At 41.3% G+C, this 24,571-nt stretch overlaps 4 protein-coding genes across 27 annotated transcripts in view; 3 read left to right on the top strand and 1 right to left on the bottom strand.

Moving 5' to 3' along the window:
* The first annotated feature begins 941 nt into the window (after positions 1-941).
* clptm1l (CLPTM1 like) lies at positions 942-10,520 on the top strand. The gene is made up of 16 exons (XM_046361727.1): positions 942-1,552; positions 1,670-1,764; positions 2,024-2,213; positions 2,675-2,832; positions 3,944-4,140; positions 4,352-4,446; positions 4,810-4,894; positions 5,490-5,593; positions 6,214-6,279; positions 6,388-6,438; positions 6,547-6,629; positions 8,778-8,812; positions 8,971-9,026; positions 9,135-9,179; positions 9,429-9,544; positions 9,698-10,520. Exons 1-16 carry the CDS (start codon positions 1,388-1,390, stop codon positions 9,786-9,788), a joined length of 1,632 nt encoding a protein of 543 aa, XP_046217683.1. The 5' UTR covers positions 942-1,387; the 3' UTR covers positions 9,789-10,520.
* A 3,151-nt stretch (positions 10,521-13,671) lies between these two features.
* LOC124042731 (ly6/PLAUR domain-containing protein 2-like) lies at positions 13,672-15,244 on the top strand. Its single transcript, XM_046360835.1, has 4 exons — positions 13,672-13,728; positions 13,890-14,117; positions 14,572-14,685; positions 14,862-15,244. The coding sequence occupies exons 2-4, from the start codon at positions 14,066-14,068 to the stop codon at positions 15,080-15,082; spliced, it is 387 nt and encodes a 128-aa protein (XP_046216791.1). The 5' UTR covers positions 13,672-13,728; positions 13,890-14,065; the 3' UTR covers positions 15,083-15,244.
* A 251-nt stretch (positions 15,245-15,495) lies between these two features.
* Positions 15,496-20,020, top strand: rplp1 (ribosomal protein, large, P1). Its single transcript, XM_046361726.1, has 4 exons — positions 15,496-15,712; positions 16,314-16,388; positions 16,695-16,797; positions 19,898-20,020. The coding sequence occupies exons 1-4, from the start codon at positions 15,641-15,643 to the stop codon at positions 19,981-19,983; spliced, it is 336 nt and encodes a 111-aa protein (XP_046217682.1). The 5' UTR covers positions 15,496-15,640; the 3' UTR covers positions 19,984-20,020.
* A 152-nt stretch (positions 20,021-20,172) lies between these two features.
* Positions 20,173-24,571, bottom strand: part of ptk2aa (protein tyrosine kinase 2aa) — a 180,338-nt gene continuing 175,939 nt past the window's right edge. For 18 of the 24 annotated variants that reach the window (XM_046361717.1, XM_046361716.1, XM_046361705.1 and 15 more), the window contains 4 exons: positions 23,415-23,423; positions 22,282-22,437; positions 21,900-21,980; positions 20,173-21,754 (listed from right to left, as the gene is read on the bottom strand). In XM_046361717.1, the coding sequence (XP_046217673.1) occupies positions 21,536-21,754; positions 21,900-21,980; positions 22,282-22,437; positions 23,415-23,423 (465 nt within the window). In that variant the 3' untranslated portion in view covers positions 20,173-21,535. The remainder of the gene's footprint in view (positions 21,755-21,899; positions 21,981-22,281; positions 22,438-23,414; positions 23,424-24,571) is intronic. The other 6 variants (XM_046361701.1, XM_046361702.1, XM_046361704.1 and 3 more) reach the window with 1 other exon arrangement.

The following is a 24,571-nucleotide window of genomic DNA, read 5'->3' as shown; positions in this document are numbered from 1 at the left end:
TAATGTGTTGGTCCCATGTTTCATGAGCTTACATAAAAGATCCCATAAATGTTCCATACGCACATAAAGCTTATTTCTTTGAAATTTGGGGCACAAATTTGTTTACATCCCTGTTACTGAGCATTTCTCCTTTGCCAAGATAATCCATCCACAGGTGTGGAATATCAAGTAGCTGATTAAACAGCATGATCATTACACAGGTGCACCTTGTGCTGGTGACAATTAAAGACCACTCAAAAATGTGCAGTTTTGTCAAACAACACAATACCAAAGATGTCTCAAGTTTTGATGGAGCGTGCAATTGGCATGCTGACTGCAGGAAATCTACCAGAGCAGTTGGCAGAGAATTTCATGTTAATTTCTCTCCCATAAGCCGCCGCCAATGTTGTTTTAGAGAATTTGGCAGGACATCCAACCGGCCTCACAACTGCAGACCACGTGTAACCACGCCAACCCAGGACCTCGACATACAGCGTCTTCACCTGTGGGACGAGCCACCTGGAAAAACGTATTCTAAATGACTGTGGGTGGGGCTATGCCCTCCCAGGCCCACCCATGGCTGTGCCCCTGCCCTGTCATTTGAAATACATAGATCCATTCATTTCAATTGGCATATTTCCTTATATGAGCTGTAACTCAGTAAAAATTTTGAAATTGTTGCATGTTGCAATTGTATTTTTGTTCAGTATACATATATTTTATTTATTCAAGTGTAGAGGTTTGTGTTAATTGTTTTCGGCATATTTTAATTTGTTTGTACAATACATGAAAAATACACAAATTATGCTTCTGTTTATTTTGACCTGGCACTGACAGTAAAAGTTTACTTTGAAATACTGAAATTATAATGAAGAGCGGGCTGCACCGCATGGAGCGTGGGTGACATCTTCTGGCCAAGATATTTTCAGTCGGTATGCAAAATTGTCAGATTTGCGCAGCCGCAGTTTGATACTCCCTTCATCGTCTAACCAGGAAATACATCACGGAAGTAGCTAGCTGACACTACGCTTTTAGCTAAAATAGACATGATATTGCGATTTCGAGAGACAAACTGATTAGCAGAATTCGGGGATTTTAAATTTCACCAAAGATTTACTCAGATACATTGCATTTGATAGGTTAAAGAGATGAGGAGACGTACACTGTGATAAATGATAGCTAGCCATGGTTAGCCTAGCACCTGCCGACAGCTGTGCCCACAATGCCCAGTCCACAAGCTACGTTAATGTTTCTGTATGAGAAATGCATCAACTGACGTTAATCTTCTTTAGCTAAATTCTCTTTCGGCTTCGCGTTAGTTCTCGCTCCTTGGTTTAGAGGAGGATAGCGTCGCTACAGTATCTGCCTTGCACATTTCATATTTGAAGGACTATACTCAATCGGCAGCATGTTTCAGAAGACGTCTTTCACGACGCTCATAGTCGGGGTGTTCGTTGTGTATGTTTTGCACACTTGCTGGGTGATGTATGGCATCGTTTACACCAAGCCTTGTGAGAACCCCAAATTCGAAAACTGCCTCAAACCTTATCTGGCAGGAAAAACACGACTGCAGGTTGGTATGCATCGTTGAAAGCTAGCTAGATGGAATGCAAACATAGTGCAGCCGTTTTTGCAACTGCTAAGTGTGTGAACATTTGCTGTGTTGTCGGTTTTTTCCTCCCGTTCTCAGCTGAGTATCTACACTGCTTTACGACCCAATGCTGATGGTGGACACACCCTCATTCACAAGGAGGAGGACTTTGATGTGGAGTCCAAGTTTGAAAGGTGCAACTTTTCTTACAGTGACAGGATATGGCTGTATATATGGCAGTTGTAGTAAGCAGGATGATCACCTATGGAAACTTTGGTAGACACAGTGATCTCTGGGTAGTTGCAGGACGACTTGGACTTCATATACGCAAGTAATCCAAAACGGCTGCCCAAATTCATAGTAAATTATTAACGTTGAACAAACAGAAAATGGAGACTATTTTAACCTGCAGAGTTGTACCTCTCCCTGCTATATTTATCCCTTTTCCTAAAGGATAGTGAATGTGTCTCTCCCAAAGAAGACCCGCAAGAATGGGACGTTATATGCCATGGTGTTTGTGCACCAGGCAGGCATTTCTCCGTGGCAGGACCCTAGGCAGGTGCACCTGGTGACCCAGCTCACCACCTACATGATACCCAAACCACTGGAGGTCAGCCTGATCTCAGGGGAGGAAGCACCGAAGGTCAGACTACTATTACACCACACGACGGCTGCGTTCCCTAAATAGTACACTATAGGCTCTGGTCAAAAGTAGGTCACTCTAAGGAAATAGGTTGCTATTTGGGATGCAGACAGAATGTACAAGAGCCATGGAAAAGCTCCAAAGCAAGTTACCTGTAGGTGTCTGTTGAAAGGTCTTTATTGTTAGAGTATGTCCATGCACACAGACAGTGGCTTGCCTTGTCATCAACCATCCTGAAGGGTCCCTTTTGTAGCATATGTTTTTCTTCATGTTTGTCTACATAAAAGTCTGGTACATTTGAATATCTTTCGCATTGGAATGCGTTTCTGTGGGGTACGTCTTTCAAGCTGTCATGCTGAGTTTATTGTTTTTACCATTGCCCTTTTCTGCGTTTCTCATTAGTGTTGTTTTGTTTTTCCCTTGTCTTTTTCTCTGATCTGTTGTTATTGTGCCCAGTGCAGCCAGAGCAGCTGAAACGGAAGACTACTACTGGAGGTGACTCTGCAGTGGACCGGCCAGTGTCTCACTGGCGCTCCCGTCTCACACTCAATGTGGTGTCAGAAGACTTTGTCTTCGACAGGGACTTCCTGCCCAGTGACGTGCACCGCTACTTGAAAGTGTAAGTACACACTTAGCACAACACTTAGCACTAACTCATGGTACAAGCTAGCTAGCCCTTGATCATGACACTCCGTTCCATTACATTAGACATAAAAGTCATTGGACAAAGGTGTCTCTAGGGGAGGGGGTTTGTTAAGATCCCTGACGCTCGTTCTGAACATCAACATGCATCACTTGCGGTACAGTTTAGGATGCTTAAGGTCCTTATCTTTCATATCGGCGAGAAATCATAATAAAAATAAAAAGGTTAAATTGATACACACGTTGATAGGGTTAGTGTTTCCACGTGGCCATGTCATATCTCCATGATACTGCTCTTGTTTATGGAAAATAGACGGAAGACTAGAGGCGACCGAACACCTGTGCTAATTAGCTATCTAGCATGCTCCCAACACCTGTGTGTCAGCGTGACTCGGGAAGTGTAGTTTCGACAGATAGAGCTGTATGGTTCTGTGCAAAATTGTTACAGTAAGTGTACCTTTTTTTATTTGAAGGATTCTTTCTCGCTGATGAAAGATAAGTGTCATATGTTTTGAAAAGCTGTATCGCAAGTGATTATTATTCACGCTTGTAAATTTAAAACACAGCATGGGGATTGTAGTTCATGAGACAGTCGTGGTCGAAGCTAATGGCTGAGAACTGTAGGGAGAAGGCAGAATGCCGCCTAGAGTTTGAGAGAACTCGATACAATCCAGAATTGAAATTAATCATACACTCACAAATAGACACCTGGCACTAATATACAATACACAATACAAAAATGTAAACTTTAAGTTCCAAAGCCTTTATTATAAACTAGGTGGTTCTAGCCCTGAATGCTGATTGGCTGACAGCCGTGGTATATGAGACTGTATACCACTGGTATGACAAAACATTTATTTTTACTGCTCTATTTACTTTAGTAACCAGTTTATAATAGCAATAAGGCACCTGGGTGTTTGTGGTATATGGCCAATATACCACAGCTGGTGGCTGTATCCAGGCACTCCGCGGTGCGTTGTGCAGAAGAACAGCCATTAGCCGTGGTATATTGGCCATATACCACACCCCCCGTGCCTTATTGCTTAATTCATTGATGGATTTTCCTTGATTGTTGTACTGTATTCAAGATTTCAAAATGGGAAAAAAATGGTGTACCTCCCACTGCTGTTTGTGGATGAGCTGAGCAACCGAGTGAAGGATTTGATGGAGATCAACAGCACCAGCATTGAACTGCCTCTCACTATCTCCTATGACACCATCTCCCTCGGGAAACTCCGCTTCTGGATTCACATGCAAGATGCCGTCTACTCCCTGCAACAATTCGGTGAGTAGTACGATTGAAATATAATTCTATGGGGGACATTTTCATGCAAAGTTCAAGAACTACAATAAACCTCATCATAACACATTTTTTGCACAATTGGTTAGAGCCTGTAAGTAAGCATTTCACTGTAATCGGTGCACGTGACAAATAAACTTTGATTTGATTTGAATCTGTCAATGAGATTGAATTGGTTTGTTTGTTGTGATTTCAGGCTTCACTGAGAAAGACGCGGATGAAATCAAGGGCATATTCGTGGACACCAACCTGTACCTCTTAGCCCTTACCTTCTTTGTAGCTGCCTTTCATGTAAGACCAAAGTCTACCAGTGTCACTTCATGGATGATTCTGACTCACAGGCCTAAATCAGGGGTGGACAACTTTGATGGGGGTGGGGGCCACAAAAAATCTGAGATCATCATGCGGGTTTGCCGGCCCTAGCATTTTGGGGGACCTAAGCAAAATATTGTTGCCCCAAGAGAAAATCTTGTGCAACTACATTTCGAAATTGCACCTTGTCTACTGTATTCTAATTCTCAACATGAAGTTGAGACAATAACTGATTTCCTAATAACATTTAAAGTTTTTTATTATACAAAAGGGCAGTTTCCCATCACTGGCCTAAATGATTCCTGTGTCACGTTGAGTTTTAAAAGCATATATCCTTTGCAGCTCCTCTTTGATTTCCTGGCCTTCAAAAATGACATCAGCTTCTGGAAGCAGAAGAAAAGCATGGTGGGGATGTCCAGCAAAGCAGGTGGGTCGATTTCTCAGTAGGATGCTGTTAGGCAGGGACGGGGTCAATTCCAATTTGAAGTTAATCAATTCAGGAAGTGATTCGATTTTAGAAGTAAAACATTGAAACACTTTTGAAGTAAATAGCATCTCCTTTTCAGTTTATTGATAAATTATTTAAAATAAATGCTATTATTTTTCAATTATTTATTTGGAATTTCAGTTCACTTCTTGAATTGACTGACTTCAACTCGAATTGAGCTCAACCATGGCTGTTTTGGAAGGATAGTCTTATCTCTCTGTGTGCCCTGGTTTGTCATCCAGAATTTCACTGTTAGATACCTGTAGTTCTATTGGTGGATGTGTCTAAATTCAGATGTTTTGGTTACAATCAGTTATAGGACCAAACACACATCATATGGAACATCAGTACACTGACAGCTAGGCTATAATCCAAATGGTCACTAATATGAACTTGTATTTCTCTCTCACAACGTTGTGACTATTCAGTGGAATTGAATATTTCATGTGTGCCTTTGTATGTGGGATGATATGTAATTCTATATAACCAATTGTGGACTATTCTTAGACCTGTTTATGTTGTGGTCCTTTTCCAGTACTGTGGAGGTGTTTCAGCACCATTGTGATTTTTATGTACCTGTTTGATGAGCAGACAAGCCTGCTGGTCCTCATTCCTGCTGGAATTGGCTCCCTGATTGAGGTACGTCTCCACACATGCTGTCAGTGACTGTGTCCCAATTGGCACCCTATTCCCTATGTAGTTCCCCACTGCTTTTAACCAGGGCTATGTCCCAATTAACTCTCCTTCCTCCCAAAGTGTGCACTTGTTCACTATTTTACTTATTTGGAAGGAAATGACAAGTATAAGAAATATGGTGGGAACTCCGCTAGCAGATGCCTCCATCAATCCAATGCTTTTAGATTTGTGGGAAGTAGTGAACGAGTGCACACTTAAGGAGATACTGTATTATTGGATTGCACCTCAGGGCTCTGGTCAAGTTGTCTGCTACATCGGGAATAGGGTGCCATTTTTGACAGACAGTGTTTCCTTAAAGTTACTGCTGTTCATGTTAGTATAATATCTGACTATTTGGATTTTTCCAGGCATTGACCTTTCTCAGATTGAGTAGATTAGATTTTTCTGTTTTCTGCACTTGGTGCACTATTCAGTGATTATCTATGTTTTCCTGCTTTGTAGGTTTGGTAATCCCCTCATTCTATGTCCTGGTTTCTCTAATCCGCTATGTTTAGATCCTTGTAGATTTTTACACTGTGTTCTCCCATGACTAGTAAATCACTGGTTTATCTGTCCCTCTACAGGTGTGGAAGGTGAAGAAAGCCTTTAAGATACAGATTATCTGGAAGGGTGTAAGACCAACGTTCATAGTAAGTCTGGTTTGTTTGTAAAGATAGGTTTTTCGGAGTTGATTTGCTTACGATTCCATTTGTTCTATGTTAGTTCTACATGCATATCAAGTGTTTGTCTCCCCACAGTTTGGGAAATCTGACGAATCAGAGAGAAGGACTGAAGAGTATGATACTCTGGTGAGACACCAAACAGAATATTTGTTCCTTTCTCCTCAATTTGTATACAGTAGTATTGTCATGAATTGCATCAATTTGATTTTGTTTACAATGTTCTTCTCTTCCCAGGCAATGAAGTACCTCTCGTATTTACTCTACCCAATGTGTATTGGAGGAGCTGTTTATGCCTTAGTTTTTTTGAGATACAAAAGGTAGGCTATAACTTTATTGTGTGGATATTAACAGTTGGATCTACCACAGCAGGGATCATCAACTAGATTCAGTCGCAGGCCGATTTTTATTTTTCAATTTAAATTTTGTATTTTTTGAGCGGCTAGTCAAATTGAACCACCCGCAGGCCAGTTGGGGAACCATGTATTAGAATGATGGGCAACTGTAGTACTTTTCTGGGGGAGGGGGGATTATTATTTTGGGGGGGAAACGACCCCAGGCTACACTAATACAACATCTAATACCTGATAGAAAGTATGTAGACATTTTAATGGACCCCTTGACATTTCCACATTTTGTTATGTTTCAGCCTTATTCTAAAAATTGATTTTAAAAAACAACATTTAATCCATCTACACACACTACTCCATAATAACAAAGCAAAAGCAGGTTTGTAGAAATCTTTGGAAATGTATTAAGAATATAAAACTATCACATTTTACATAAGTATTCAGACCCTTTACTCAGTACTTTGTTGAAGCACCTTTGGCAGCGATTACAGCCTCGAGTCTTTTTGGGTATGACCCTACAAGCTTGGCACACCTGTATTTGGTGAGTTTCTCCCATTCTTCTCTGCAAGAGCCTCTCAAACTCGTGTCAGGTTGAGTGGGGAGTGTCACTATAAAGCTATTTTCAGGTCTCTCCAGAGATGTTCAAGTCCGGGCTCTGGCTTGGCCACTCAAGGACATTCAGAGACTTGTCCCGAAGCCACTCCTGCATTGTCTTGGCTGTGTGCTTGGGATCTTTGTCCTGTTGGAAGGTGAACCTTCACCCCAGTGTTAGGTCCTGAGCGCTCTGGAGCAGATTTTCATCTAGGATCTCCCCATACTTTGCTCCATTCATCTTTCCCTCGATCCTGACTAGTCTCGCACGTCCTGCCGCTGAAAACCATCACCACAGCATAATGATGCTGCCACCATGGTAGTGGGTTCGATTCCCGGGACCACCCATACGTAGAATGTATGCACACATGACTGTAAGTCGCTTTGGATAAAAGCGTCTGCTAAATGGCATATATTATATATTATTATTATACCACCATACTTCACCATAGGGATGGTGCCAGGTTTCCTGCAAACGTGACACTTGGCATTCAGGCCAAATAATTAAATATTGGTTTCATCAGACCAGAGAATGTTGTTTCTCATTGTCTGAGAGTCTTTAGGTGCCTTTTGGCAAACTCCAAGCGGGCTGTCATGTGCCTTTTACTGAGGAGTGGCTTCATTCTGGCTTGGTTGGTGGGTGTTGCAGAGATGGTTGTCCTTCTGGAAGGTTTTCCCATCTCCACAGAGGAACAGTGGAGTGACCATCGGGTTCTTGGTCACCTCCCTGACCAAGGCCCTTCTCCCCTGATTGGTCAGTTTGGCCGGGCGGCCAGCTCTAGGAAGAGTCTTGGTGGTTTCAAACTTTTTCCATCTGGATAAGAGCGTCTGCTAAATGACTTAAATGTAAATGTAAGAATGATGGAGGCCATTGTGTTCTTGGGGACCTTCAATGCTGCAGACATTTTTTGGTACCCTTCCCCAGATCTGTGCGTCGACACAATCCTGTCTCCGAGCTCCACGGACAATTCCTTCGACCTCATGGCTTGGTTTTTGCTCTGACATTTACTGTCAACTGTGGGACCTTATATAGACAGGTGTGTGCCTTTCCAAATCATGTCGAATCGATAGAATTTACCACAGGTGGACTCCAATCAAGTTGTAGAAGCATCTTAAGGATGATAAATGGAAACAGGATGCACCTGAGCTCAATGTTGAGTCTCATAGCAAAGGGTCTGAATACGTATGTAAATAAGTTATTTCTGTTTTTGTCTTTGAATACATTTGCAAAATTTCTAAAACCCTGTTTTCGCTTTGTCGTTGTGGGGTATTTTAGAATAAGGCTGTAATGTAACAAAATGTGGAAAAGGGGAAGGTGTCTGAATACTTTCCAAATGTGCTGTATTTTGAAAAAAGTACCCTTTTTATGGCCTCCAATTGATTTTGACAAACAAATCGGTCCAGAAAAATAATCTGTGCGGGCCTGGGTTGCATTTCCAAATCCTAATGTGAGCTTCTAAATGTTGGTCTACTACACGGTGTTTGTTTGAATGTGTAATAATGTCTCCTCTGCTTTCTGTTTGACAGTTGGTACTCTTGGATCATCAACAGTTTAGTGAATGGTAAGGTCATTGATCTTATCCTGAGGCCAGCATGATTTGCTTTGATTCACTTTTTCCACTGGGGTTTCCATACATAGAAATGTATACACGCAATATTATTATATTACTTTTGAAAGCTAGATTTACTTTATCGACTTTGATGGTTCCTATTTTGACAGGAGTGTACGCTTTTGGATTCCTCTTCATGCTACCTCAACTCTTTGTTAACTACAAGGTCAGTTCCATTATACTAAGTACTAGTGCACATGTCTTCTGTTATATTATTCATGAGGCTAATGGCCAGATGCTGGTGTCCATATCGATTATTCTCTTGTTTCAACAGTTTAAGTCTGTGGCACATCTACCCTGGAAAGCATTCATGTATAAAGTGAGTGGATAATATAGTGCTTTTATTTGAGAATTGTTCTGGTTTTACACTAAATGTTAGATGTCTCGGAAATAGTTTAATTATTAAAGGACAATTATAGTATGTTTACCGGTATGTGTAGTAATTGTTGCAATGAAGCATACATAAATCTATCAGACAAAGACATCATAATAAGTGGATGACAATGAAACTGAAGGATGTTGATAATGGAAGTTTATATTTATTACATCTCATCTTGACCATCCCCAGGCGTTCAACACCTTCATCGATGACATATTTGCCTTCATCATCACGATGCCCACCTCCCACCGGCTAGCCTGCTTCAGGGATGATGTGGTCTTCCTCGTCTACTTGTACCAGAGATGGTAAGGCACACACACTGCAGTTTCTCTAAATTGACTGTTGCAGTTTGTCAAATTATTAATTTGTAACACTACCTCCGATGAAGAACAGAATATCCTCAGATTGACTGTCAATTTGTTTACAACAATCTTTTCCCACTCCTTTTCTCTCCTAAGGCTGTATCCTGTTGATAAGACCAGAATGAATGAATATGGACTGTCTTACGACGAGGAAGAGAAACCCAAAGGGAAAGCTCATGAAGACTAAATCTATAGTTGATCTCACACACGCTGGTCCTGAGAGCCATGTGTAGAATATGGACCTAGACATCGTTGTGCTGGGATGGGATACAATGCCAATAAAACGCATTGGTGTTATTTGTTACAAGGGGGATTTTCCTAGTAGGGAAGGTTCAGCTATCCTTACTGCCCTCCTAGCCCCTCACTTCCAGGTAGTCACATCCTTGCCGGTCACCACCCACCCAACCTTAAACAGGGCCTACCCAGACCATTGAATAATTAAGTGGGCTTTCTTAAGCAATGCGATGAATAGCACCACACTGGTTGAATTAGCCACAGCTTCCATCAGTTGGACCAACCCATCATTGATGTGTAACATGATTGGTGAATGTATGTTTGTCTATGGGATAGGACCAACTCAGTCCCCCTCCAGCCTCCACCCCTGCCTGCCTGCACATGTTTGTCCCATCCAACATAAAAACACCTTGAACCCTACCTGGTGTTTCATGTTGTCGTCATCAGGATACACACTGACTGATGTCAACTGTCCGTTTTGTACACTTGGTCAAAGCGTCCAGAATTCTAAGCTGTTTGATCATTCAGAAGATCTCTGCTTTTATGTTTGTATTTGACCTTGTAAAGTATTAGAACATGAAGACCATGAGATGATGGTGCCAAATATGGGAAACATTGATGTGCTTTTGAATGGAAAATGTGTGATGTTAAATTTTGTTAACTGTTATTAAAGCATTTGATAATGTTTGATTGTAAGGTGGAGTTTTTGTTTTAATTTACAACACATATCACAGGAACAAAACAACGAAACACACCACATGTAAACATGACACATTGTTCTCTCTTATTGTCTAAATAATTTTAAGTAAAAAAGATTCATTTCTATACTTTTCTATTCATATCACAATGTCGTCCGAACCCAAAATCTAAATAACAAAGTTCCGCATAGAGGAGTAACAAAAAAATAGGTACTTAATATTATGAATGTTGGAGTCATGATAAATAAATCAAATTAACTGGGCAAGTCAGTAAGAACAAATTCTTATTTTACAGTGACAGCCTACCTTGGCCAAGCCTTCCCCTAACCCGGACGACGCTGGGACAATTGTGCGCCGCCCTATGCAACCACCGATCACGGACGGTTGTGATACAGCCCGGGATTGAACCAGGGTCTGTAGTAACGCCTCTAGCACTGAGATGCAGTGTCTTAGACTGCTGTGGCTCTCAGGAGCCTATTAAAATTGCCATTCATCTCTCATTATGTACATGATTTGTGTGAATTACACTTGATTGGTATAATGATTGTGTATCAATACACATGAATGGTATTAATTCCATATAACACACTACTTGTGAAATGTTTTAGAACACATCGTTCAAGGGTTTTTCTTCATTTGTACTATTTTCTACATTGTAGAATAATAGTGAAGACATCACAACTATGAAATCACACACATGGAATCATCATCATTAACCAAAGAAGTGTAGGACAAATAATATACTTTATATTTGATATTCTTCAAATAGCCACCCTTTGCTTTGATGACAGCTTTGCACACTAGATGAACAGCAGACACCTCCACCAGCATCAACCTAGGAGGCTAAAATACCATTTATGCTTGATCTGAAAATGTGGTTGGAGACGCTGTATGGATGGTGTGACGCAATTGCCGTGCCTCCGGAGGCATGCAGAGGCCAAATTGAGCTCCATACTACATCTCCGTGCGCCTCTCAAATGTTTTAACAATGCAGAGGGCTCCTTATAGCTCTGCATTGACATGATCAGTTGATGGTAGGTGAGGGTGGGAGGTCCTGTATAAACACAAACTAATTTCCTTGACATCTTCCTTCACAGTTTTGCTCTGACTTCTGCGGAGGCTGCATAGCCGTAAATGCTGTATGTCCAATGCAGATGTCGGATTCACCATGTAGCACCTTTAGGGTGGAACCAGGTCAGACTGACCACTGTAACGTCAACGGTTCATCAGTCTCAGGCGAACAGTTAAACTGAGCAACAGGAAGTAAAGGCCAATCTGGCCTGGTTCTCTCTCTGAATTAAGTTGTTGAAATGAATGAATATGAACAACTGAAATAAATATGTTCATCTCTGCTGGTATTTTTGATTGTTGTTCAACCACTGTCTTTAATTTTGGATCCTGAAGAAATGCAATAGTATCTTTGCCAAAAGGTAAGACACTGACAGATGGAATGTATACAAATATGTTCTGGCATAGATATAAGATACAATCATTGTATCATAAACACACCCTAGAGCTGGACCCAGATACAATCATTTTATCATAAACACACCCTAGAGCTGGACCCAGATACAATCATTTTATCATAAACACACCCTGGAGCTGGACCCAGATACAATCATTTTATCATAAACACACCCTAGAGCTGGACCCAGATACAATCATTTTATCATAAACACACCCTAGAGCTGGACCCAGATACAATCATTTTATCATAAACACACCCTAGAGCTGGACCCAGATACAATCATTGTATCATAAACACACCCTAGAGCTGGACCCAGATACAATCATTTTATCATAAACACACCCTAGAGCTGGACCCAGATACAATCATTTTATCATAAACACACCCTGGAGCTGGACCCAGATACAATCATTTTATCATAAACACACCCTAGAGCTGGACCCAGATACAATCATTTTATCATAAACACACCCTAGAGCTGGACCCAGATACAATCATTTTATCATAAACACACCCTAGAGCTGGACCCAGATACAATCATTTTATCATAAACACACCCTAGAGCTGGACCCAGATACAATCATTTTATCATAAACACACCCTAGAGCTGGACCCAGATACAATCATTTTATCATAAACACACCCTAGAGCTGGATCCGGAACATATAACTAGTTATATGTTGGCAAACGTTTGACATTATCTCGTTCCACCAGTTTCGAAAGTAAAGTAGTGATGATGATGGCCTTGTAACTAAGAGACAAACACAAACACATACAGAGTTTCACCCTACTTACTGGTGTCAGTTGGTATCACATGCCTTTGCAAACTGAAAGGTATGATAGACATGATGAAAGACAGCAGGACAACATTGAACACTGCAAGTTTTAAGTGGCTACAGACATTCAGTTACAAGAATGAAACAATATTGTAATGAACAGAGGGTAGAAATAGCAATCAATCCCCCCAAAAACAGTAAATCTAGTACTTGAAAATATAAAAGAAATGGGTCATATTTGACTTGAATGAACTAATCACAGACACTTCTGCCATTTAAAAAATACTGAACAGAAAATATAAACGCAACATGCAACAATTTCAATGATTTTACTGAGTTCCAGTTCATATAAGGATTTAAATAAATTCATTAGGCCCTTAACTATGGCTTTCACATGACCGGGCAGGGGTGCAGCCATGGGTGGCCTTGGAGAGCATACGCCCACCAACTTGGTAGCCAAGTCCAGCCAATCAGACTAAGTTTTTCCCCACAAAAAGGGCTTTATTGCAGACAGAAATACTTCTCAGTTTCATCAGCTGTCCAGGTGGTTAGTCTCAGGTGAAGAATCCAGACGTGGAGGTCCTGGACTAGTGTGGTTAAACGTGGTCTGCGGTTGTGAGGTCGGTTGGACGTACTGCCAAATTCTATAAAATGACGTTGGAGGCGGTTTATGGAATATAAATTAACATTCTATTCTCTGGCAACAGCTCTGGTGGACATTCCTGCAGTCAGCATGCCAATTGCACACTCCCTCAAAACTTGAGACGTCTGTGGCATTGTGTTGTCTGATAAAACTGCACATTTTAGAGTCACCTTTCATCGTCATCACCACAAGGTGCACCTGTGTAATTATTATGCTGTTTAATCAGCTTCTTGATATGCCTGTCAGGTGGATGGATTATCCTGGCAAAGGGGAAATGCTCACTAACATTTGAGAGAAATAAGCTTTTTGTGAGTATGGAACATTTCTGGGATCTTTTATTTCAGCTCATGAAACATGGCACCAACACTTTAAATGTTGCGTTGTTCAGCGTATTAAGACAAGCGAATTGAGAACCCATTTTTGAACCATGACCTTGTGTGATATAATGATGCTCCTCCTATTGTTTCAGTGACCCCTATAATAAGATACATCGCTAAACCACACCATAATGTCACGTGTTAAGTGCAACTATCTTCAGGTGATACTTTAAGGACAAAGGGAAGGAGTGGCTCTTCATATAGGTAGATCTTTCTTAGAGAGTGTCCCAGTGTTCCAACGTGTCAGAAGTGCTGCCACCACAGTGCCATGGAAATCATCACTGTTCTCCTCCTCCTGAGCTTCTGCAGCCCTTTCTCAGGTAAACTGCTATTCATACCTATGAAATGTTTTATTTCCAATCCATGGTGATGCTGATTTCAGCCATATGGAGCAGTCTAGTATTCTGATCTTTTCATGTTGGAGCTCTTGCATTGGTTTATATCATGTTCCTTAGTTCTATAAGTTGTAGGTCATTTCATATGAATTCATATCTTATCATGTGACTACTACAACAAATACACTTATTTAGGGCTTAGATGGAGAGCCAATTCCATTTTCTAGCTTTTTCAAATCATGTTTTACGTTTCATTCTGATAGTTCTCATACTGAAACCAAGTTGACAGACCAACTGCACAGCATTCCATTGGACTGTAATGTTTATGTTATAGCTGAAACAAAAACGACCTGGAATACTTTCCATTCATGTTTTTGTCATTTGCCACACCAGTTTTTAGAAATTTGGAGAAAGATTATGTTGTTCATATTTAAAATAGATGCTCTGAAGTGCTATGTGTGCAGCTCCACCACAACCAATGACGCATGCAACCAGTCATCCCAAACCTGCCAGGCACCCCTTGATACCTGCATGACCACTGTGGACACATTTGGTGAGAGTACTTGGAAACCTAAGTGACACCAATCACAGTAGCCTATTATGAACTGGTTACCAACGTAATTAATGCAGTAAAAATGAATGTGGTATACGTTAGCCAATCAGCATTCAGGGCTCGAATGACCCAGTTTAAAATAGTAAAGATGCATTATTTCCCTTTTCTATCCACAGGCAAAATAAAGGCCATAGGGAAGTATTGCGCCAGTGCAAGGACCTGCCAAGGAGCAGCGTCAGGGGCCTCAGTGGATGCGAATGGCAATGGGAACCAAGTCACCTGCTGCTCCAGTAACCTTTGTAACATCAACGGAGCGACTGGTGTTGGGCTAAGCACACTACTGCCTCTGGCTGTGTGTTTTAGCCATGCTGTGCTCAGCATTCTCTGGCTGCTCTGAGAATTAATGGATGACCTCATAGCATGGGGGAATTCAGGCATAGCCTGCCTCCAGCACAATAGGCAACAATTTCACTTAATATTTAGAGTATATTTTATTTACCAAACTAATACAGCGCTCATATATATTGTTTGTATTTATATTGAATTAATGTGACAATGTGGTGCGGTAATAAAAGGTATGTATTTTATTTTTATGGCTTTGGCTGTGATGTTTTGTATTGTGTTAAATAACTGTGGTAAATAGTTTGGCCCTATGTGAAGAGAATAAACAAAGATGAATCTTTGGTAAAAAAAAATGTTTTTTTAAGTTAACTGGTTTTATGTTTTGCTCGACAACTGGTATACATTTGCATTGACTCCTCCCATAGAAGTGACGTTTATCAACATATAAAGATATGTCCCGCCCTTTTTCATTCCCTTTCCGCTAAAGTCTAAGTAGTAAGTCAACGTGCCTAAGGTGCTTGGTTCTTCTTTTGAAGCTAAGGCCCTGAATCCGGCGACTAGCACAACCAAAATTAGGCATCCGACGCCCAAACTATAAAATATACATAGAAAGATGGCATCTGTATCTGAACTCGCTTGTATTTACTCTGCCCTCATCCTCCACGATGATGAAGTCACGGTCACAGTAAGTCCTGCTTTCATTACCAAAATGGCGCTTTCGATGGCCTCTGTATCTAACCAGGCAGATTTGGAAGACTGGTTCTTGTCGTTAGTGCCGAGGTAGTGTCTACGTGAATACGAAGTGAGAGTACGCTAGTTATATAATTGCCGGTAACTGTCCAAAATGATCGCTTACTAGCCGGCAATGTCAGTAGTTGGCTAACATGCTATCAGTTAGTTAGCCAGTGCCGCAGCCACCATGAGTCTTCTATTCTAGCCAACAATCTGCTGTTGCTTGAGGCATTGCTACTCTAGCCTGCAAACTAGCTAACACCGGTGCCTTAGTAAGATCTGTTTATGGCAAATTGCTAGCTAACCAACGTTGACTATTCGGCACATTTATTTGCCCATATCTTCTTGGCGCTAACTTGAGCATGTTAACGCTGGTGAACAGTCACGTGAATTCGATGAAGGCAGCCACCAATGGCTGTGGTTTCTTCCCAGTCGCCAGCTTACTTGTTTACTAACCTGACAAAGACTAAACAACACCAGTCTGATGGTAGTTTTGGCTTAATGGGTGTAGGGGTCTGTGATGTCTAATCTAATATTTCTCCATGTGTTTGCAGGAAGACAAACTGATGGCTCTCATCAAGGCTGCCAATGTGACGATTGAGCCTTTCTGGCCCAGTCTGTTCTCCAAGGTGAGTGAAGCCCTTTTCTCCATCACCTTACACATATACAACAGGGCTATGCGTTTGTTATTGGGGAATCCTCTGTGGAGCTTCCAATTTATTCCTTCAGTGTCATCCACACATTCCTTCATATCTATGGTGTAAGACCTTCAGTCTCTACTAGTTTACTGTGGTGTGTGTGAGAGCTGCTTTTAAAGAAATCTGTGGCGATGCCTCTTAGTTGCTTTCTGTAAATGATTCTACTCAGATATGTGGTAGTCATTTTTGTGTAAAGACTACACTGTCTGACCCTATCCTGCTTCCTCTGTGTTACAGGCCCTGGCCAGCGTAGACATTGGCAGCCTGATCTGCAACGTGGGTGCAGGTGGTGGAGCTGCACCTGCCGCTGGAGGCGCTGCACCTGCTGCAGACGCACCAGGTAACGAAGGCCTTGTTTGGACAGGAATAGTATTATTGGAGCAGTTGGTTGCGTAATTATTTTGTGATAGAAACCTGGAGGTTTTTTATTCAAGGCATGAATATATTCATGTCTAGACTAGAGGTCGACCGAATAATTAGGGCCGTTTTCTAGTTTTCATAACAATCGGTAATCTGCATTTTTGGATGCCAATTATGGCCGATTACGTTGCACTCCACGAGGAGAATGCGTGGCAGGCTGACAAGGTAAGTTTACCTCCACCCGACACGCAGGCGTCCCATCTAGACATCTGGAAATGCAAATGTGCTACGCTAAATGGTAATAGCACTCGTTAAAACTCAAACGTCCATTAAAATACACATGCAGGGTACTGAATTAAAGCTACACTCGTTGTGAATCCAGCCAACAAGTCAGATTTTAAAGTGCTTTTCGGCAAAAGCGTGAGAAGCTATTATCTGATAGCATATGCAACACCCCTAAAGACCCGCAGGGGATGTAAACAAAATAATTAGCATAGTCGGCGCTACACAAAATGCAGAAATAAAACATTCATTACCTTTGACCATCTTTGTTGGCACTCCTAGATGTCCAATAAACATCAACTATTGGGTCTTTTTTTAATTAAATTGGTCCATATATAGCCTAGATATTGATCTATAAAGACTGTGATCAAGGGAAAAAAAACAGCGTTTTATAACGCAACGTCATTTTCTAAAATTAAAAAAGTTGACGATAAACTTTCACAAAACACTTCGAAATAATTTTGTAATGCAACTTTAGGTATTAGTAAACGTTAATAATCGATCAAATTGATTACGAGGCGATGTATATTCTATAGCTGTACGTCTTGAAATAATGTCCGGATAAATCTCAACCAAAATATCCGGTAGAAATGGGCTGTCTCTTGTCCGTTTGACCAAGAAACAAATCCTAGGCAAATGACAAGACTGTTGACATCGTGTGGAAGCTGTAGGTATTGCAACCTCTGCTCCAGGTAATGTGGTTTCTATTCAACAATACATTCAAGTGGCGCATTTATATATTTTCCAGTTTTCAGTGATCAGATTTTCCTGCGCTTTTCAATGAAACGCACGTTCTGTTATAGTCACCGCCGTGATTTAACCAGTTTTAGAAATGTCTGAGTGTTTTCTATCCACACATACTAATCATATGAATATACTATATTCCTGGCATATTACTATATTCCTGGCATGAGTAGCAGGGCGCTGAAATGTTGTGCGATTTTTAACAGAATGTTCGAAAAAGTAGGGGGTAGGATCAACAGGTTTTAACTAGGGAAATTGTCACTTCTCTTGCGTTCAGTGTACGCGGAGTCAGGGTATATGCAGCAGTTTGGGCTGCCTGGCTCATTGCGAACTGTGAAGACCATTTCTTCCTAACAAAGACCATAATTAATTTTCCAGAATTATAACATTGAAGGTTGTGCAATGTAACAATATTTAGACTTAAAGATGCCACCTGTTGGATAAAATACAGAACGGTTCTGTATTTCACTGAAAGAAATGTTCCCTAAATGATAGTTTCCGGATTTGACCGTATTAATGATATTATAATTAAGTCTCTGATTTGATAGAGTGTCTGACTGACCCTGTGGTAGGCAGCAGCAGGCTCGTAAGCGTTCAGTCAAACAGCGCTTTCCTGCATTTGCCAGCAGCTCTTCGCTGTGCTTCAAGCATTGCGCTGTTTGACTTCAATCCTAGCGACTCCTGAGATTAAGCTGGCAATACTATAGGGCATATAAGAACATCCAATAGTCAAAGGTATATGAAATACAAATGGTATAGAGAGAAATAGTCCTATAAGTCTTATAATTCCTATAATAACTACAACCTAAAATTTCCTAACTGGGAATATTGAAGACTCGTGTTTAAAGGAACCACCAGCTTTCATATGTTCTCAGCAAGGAACTTAAATGTTAGCTTTTTTTACATGGCACATATTGCACTTTTACTTCTCCAACACTGCATTATTTAAACCAAATTGAACATGTTTCATTTACAAGTGTTCATTCAGTGTTGTAATTGTCATTATTATATTGGCTAGACTAGAGGTTGACTGATTATGATTTTTCAACACTGATTATTGGAGGACCATAATCAGCCAACCTCTAGTCTAGACAACTATAAGCAACATTGATAACTCGTGCTTGGCTGCCAAATGTGTAGATGTCCCCATATTTAAATTGAGTGCGATCATAATCTTTATTTTAGTGATCCACTTTCAATGTCCCTCATGAAAATTCCCCCAATCCTGCTGTGAGCTGCTGAACAGCGCACTGCACTGGAGATGCATTATGGATGAGAAAGTGAACTTGCCATTTCCAAAAAGTTCAGCGCCGGTGGAGAATTGGGGATGCACTTTTAGAGCCCAAGTCTCATTAAATAGGCCTAGGCACATTACTTTAAACTGATGTATTTCGTGATTAACTTCAATTAATTAACAATGTATAGCTTTGTTGATACATATAGGCCATTCGTATGAAGTATATGCAGCATTTATTTTCTTGCTCAAACTGCATGCAGCACCTGTCAAACACATTTTACACTCCTACCATGTAAAAATTGACATGGCAGATTCGGACTGGACTAAAATTAGATGTGATGTGTATTGTGCTTGTGCACATAATCTGTTTTCCTCACACAGCCCACCAAAGCTGCCAGTCGTAGCATATTCTCAAATTCCCAATAAAAATAGTCATTAAGCAGTATAGGAAATGTGTTCAACAGTGGGCATGTCCCGAAACTCTGCTCATCACTACTCAAATATTAGCACTTGAATTGCTACTATCTGTGTGAACCCTGAGCATGTTATCTTGAGCCAGCGCTTTACTACTATCAGTTCTTTATTCTGTTACGTCCACAACGAACGTGTCTGGTGCTTGCAAGCACCGGCTAGGCCGGTGATAGTAGCCTGATTTCCACTACAGCAGTGGCTTTCCCTTTATTTACCCAGTTTGTCACCAATGGGTTTATTTCACCTAAATCAGACATTGTGGTAATTTGTCAATTTAATTCCTGTTTTAACTTGGATCTTTCATGGTACGTGTACTGATGCCATACCTTGTTTTCCTGCATTACAGCCAAGGAGGAGGAGAAGAAAGAGGAGAAGAAGGAAGAGTCAGAGGAGGGTTCCGATGACGACATGGGCTTCGGTCTTTTCGACTAAACCAGTTTTTGTAACAAATAAAATCAAAGAAACTGAACTGGCAATATGTGGTTTCCTTTGAGCATCTTGGGTACAAGAAGTGTGCATTATGGGGTTCACCTGTAAACAATATAATCTAATGGGAGGAATAGTTTACCCTTTGAAATCAACACCCATTATATTTCACAGCACACAAGGAAAACATACTTCTGAAGACAAAAGAACGATACATTTTATTAGTTTAAGGAACTGTACAGGTTATTCTTCCTGAGAATAAGTTATACCCAAAACAAGCAGTTTGAGATTGTACACATGATAGGGACATTAAGGTCTAACAGTCTGGAGAGGCAGAATCTGTAAACCAGGGTCATTCATTAGGCACCAAACAAAAAATTGAACAAGTAGGGACTACCTGAAGTTGTCCATTAAGTGACTCTTATTTTCCATTGCAAAATGTTTTGCTACAGTGTGCCCTAATGAAAATGACCCAGGCAATGGGGTTGAAACCAAAGAAGCAGAAAGATTTAACTTAGGGCTCTATTCAATCCATATCGTGGAAGTTCAGCATTACTGGGGCGGCGGGAAGCAAGTCGCTCTGGATAAGAGCGTCAGCTAAATCTGAAAATACATTTCTATTGTGCAATCTAACGCTTTATTGATCCAGATTGAATAGAGCACCTGGTTTAAATATACAAAAAGTTTGATAAGGGAATGGCTAGAAATGGGACAGGTTTTTCTTTTAACTGTATAACTGCCAAACTTGGATGATTCAAATCATTTGGCACGTGATAGTTCATCTTCACTGTGGAACTTAAATGCGCCTCCCATTATAACATTTAAATCCCAGAAATGCTGAAAAATATATTTATTTGTATATTTACTATTAGTTAACTTAAAAAGTGGCATGTGACATGTTTGGTAAAACAAAACATATTTTTTGTATATTTTATTATTCGCTGTGTTGAGAGGTGCCTGAGTCTAAGAGAATGAAAAAATGAGCTTCCAAAATATATCATTCTAGTGGAGAGTGTTGGGATGAGCATTATATGCTGTGATACTGTAGGATAGGGAAGGTAAGTGTTTTAACATTGATCTCTCAGAAACACAATGTTAATCATTACCATTTATAGCTTGTAGTTCTTCAATGGATCAGATGTTCCAGTTAGAATATCATCTATTTCCTCATCTGTGATAATTACAATTATTAGCCACCTGGAAGAAGACATCTGACGTGAGCTGAACTTCACCTCTGGATAAAAAAATAATCTGCAGACGCAGCCAGATCTAATAAAACAAGAGTTTGTATGTAACTGATCTCCAACCATCCAGGGATCCTGGAGTGCAGCGACAGACAAAACAAGTCTATAAAAAGTTTTTAGGAAGGGTACGATCAGGTCGAGTGTCCACGTCGGTCTCTGTCCTGTAGTATCAGGAGCTCTGTTCGAGGTGTGAGCTGAGCAGTCTTAACTTGTGACATTGTGCAGTCTATGATTGCTATGGGAGCTGAAACCAACCAGCTCTATTTCCACAGCAGACTCTCTTCCATGCCCAGGGAGCTAGGAGCCGGAGGGGGCTAGTGTGACCCCCGGGACTGGGCATGGATCATCTTGAGCCGGGCCTGGTCGATGACGTCCAGCAGGTTCTTGGCATCCACAGCCAGGGCATGTGCAGCAGTCAGCATTTGTTTCTTGTAGTCCTGCTGCAGGCTGGTGAGGACATACTGCTGGGCCAGCTTCATCTTGTTGATCAGCTCGGCCAGGTCAGAGTTCAAAAGCTTCTGGGCCATCTCAATCTGCAGAGGAAGAGACAGACAGGAGTTAAAGAATAGACAACTGTCTTTTACATAACTTATTTTGTCCTCAGACACAATAGGACAACAGTCTTGAGTATTAACAGACAGGCAATATGTTTATTTGTAATGAAGAGTTGTTAATCACCTCTCTGTGTGTGCTTGCTGGTAACACTGGTATGGTCTCGTCCACTGTGGCCAATAGGGTTCTCAAAGCTAGTCCCACCTCCTGTGGAAAAAAAGAACCAGGATATCATTAATATGAAAATCAAAGCTGCAACGACTGAGAAATCAGTGTCCCTCGACAAGAGAAATAATACCATTCCCTCTTGAGGAATGATCACCAACATATGACAATGATTCAACAATAAACTTATCATTCATGTCCTCTCTAGCTCAGTTTGAAGAGAATGGTGCTTACAACAGCAGGATAGTAGGTTTGATTCCCAGGACCACCAACATGTAACAAATGTACTAAGTCACTTTGGATGATCGTGTCTGCTAAATGGCTTATATTATTATAGCCTTACCTTGACCATTGGGACGTACTCCTCTGGAGGGGCTGGCTGGATCTTACTGGACATCTCTATAACAGCCTTGACCAGGCCTGTCACGTTCTCATACACCTTGTCGTTGGAGCGGTCCAAGTTGGCCGTGGGGGGAGGGCTGATCTCCTGAGGCTGGATCTACACACCACAGAGAAGGGAAGTGAATCTTTCTCCTTCAAATAATTTGAGTGATTCTACAGTGAATCTATTATGATAAAATGTGTGATTATGCTGATCTAATGGGACCCAATTGAGTGTCAGTGTTCTAGAGAAAATAAGCTAGGTGATTTTGTCTGACTTGATTTTTGATGAGTGCATGAACAGAAGTGTTCCAGCTGCCCTACCCACTGGAACCACAAGGTGGTGTAAAGCTAAAATGGTTTTGTTTCTGTAACCACTAGCAGCCAGCAATTTATAGATCAATCAAGTAGTTCACAAAGTGAACACTAGATGGAAGTATTTGCCAGAATTACTGTAACTCGATTCTCAATATGAGAGCATACAATCTCTGAATATGGTTGTGAATGACGTATGAAGAATTGGACAACCCAAAACAGAGATCTAGACAAACACACACTAACACACGCCACGGTCCAGAGAAGAGGCAGATGTTGGTGTACTATAATCTACTAAACTACAGTTAGTAATGGTAACTATGACTACACAGCCCAACATGCATCACACCATACCACAGGGAAGAGAGTCATCAATGGAGGCCTAAATATATTTATTATTTCTCCCGCTAATTCATTTGACATTAGTACTGTGACTGACAAACAAGCCAATAGTAATTTGGTCATTACTGAAATGACTGCCACTGAATACTAGAATGATTTGCTTTGTTTATGGCTTTCTTTGCCAAGCCTCACTGGTTTTAGAACATGGGCCTGGATGAAGTGGCCTCATCCGGAGTAGTCGCCTCTAGACACTGATCTAAGACCGGTTTGTGTTGCCCCCTCTAATGGTTACGGTTAGGATTCAGGGAGAGTAAAGTGATCTTAAGGCCAATGCCACTATGCTGAGAAGGTTTGATGACTCCTGTACAGTGGTAGAGAATGTGTTATCAGAGCGCTCCCTAGTGGTCAGACAGTGACTGACAAACACAGAGCTCTTACCCTCCAGGGCTAAAGGGCAACAACAGTAGGTTGGTGCAGAGGCAAAACAAGGGAGAGAGAGGGGAGAGGGGGATGCAGGGAAAACAGAAGAGAGAAAGGATTAACACTGCAGAACAGAAGGCAAGAGGCAACGCATGCAATGCATCAACACAATACAAGCAGATAGGGTCGTGTTCATTAGGGCACACCGTTTTAAAACACTGCAATGGAAAATGAAAATGGGTTGAGATAGTATCTCCTGTTTCAGTCTGTTTCAAGTGATAAAGGTCTGAGTGCTAGTGTGATGTTGCAGTGAGAAAAAGATCAAAAGATCTGCACTCTATCGTGTTCAGAGTTGATGTATTGTATTGTTCGTTAGCTTTCGCTGGGCCAACTGAGCAGGGAGTCTAAAACCTTTGATCAAGCATTTGATCCAGGATCATGATCAAAAGACGGTGAGAAGGGAGCTTTGAATTTCACTGGGTTCTGTCTTGTTAGGAAGCACTGTGTTTTCCTTGGGCTTCTCTATACTCCACTGTTCTACAAGCATCTGTTTTTTATTTTTTTTAAATTTAACTATTTAAAAAACGTTTTTTTAATTTGACCCCTTTTTTCTCCCCCATTTCGTGGTATCCAATTGTCTTTTTTAGTATCTTGTCTCATCGCTACAACTCCCGTACGGGCTCGGGAGAGACGAAGGTCATGCGTCCTCCGATACACAACCCAACCAAGCCGCACTGCTTCTTAACACCGAGCGCATCCAACCCGGAAGCCAGCCACACCAATGTGTGGAAACACCGTGCACCTGGCAACCTTGGTTAGCGCGTACTGCGCCCGGCCAGCCACAGGAGTCGCTGGTGCGACGAGACAAGGATATCCCTACCGGCCAAACCCTAACCTAACCTGGACGACGCTATGCCAATTGTGCGTCACCCCACGGACCTCCCGGTCGCGGCCGGTTACAGAGCCTGGGCGTGAACCCAGAGTCTCTGGTGGCACAGCAGTACAGCACCCTTAACCACTGCACCACCCGGGAGGCCCCACAAGCCTGTTTTATTTATTTTCAGAGCTAGAAGAAGAGCAGCCTCACTAAGAGTCTCCTTTCAAACTGCCTGCTTGGAAAGTTACGAGAGAGAAAAAGCACTCTCTCCATTCCAACAGTCTTCATTTCACTGGCT

The sequence above is a fragment of the Oncorhynchus gorbuscha genome, linkage group LG09 (assembly GCF_021184085.1).
Source record: "Oncorhynchus gorbuscha isolate QuinsamMale2020 ecotype Even-year linkage group LG09, OgorEven_v1.0, whole genome shotgun sequence".
Classification (NCBI taxonomy): domain Eukaryota; kingdom Metazoa; phylum Chordata; class Actinopteri; order Salmoniformes; family Salmonidae; genus Oncorhynchus; species Oncorhynchus gorbuscha.
The sequence above is the reverse complement of the archived record's forward strand: the minus strand, read 5'-3'. Positions and strand labels throughout refer to the sequence as shown.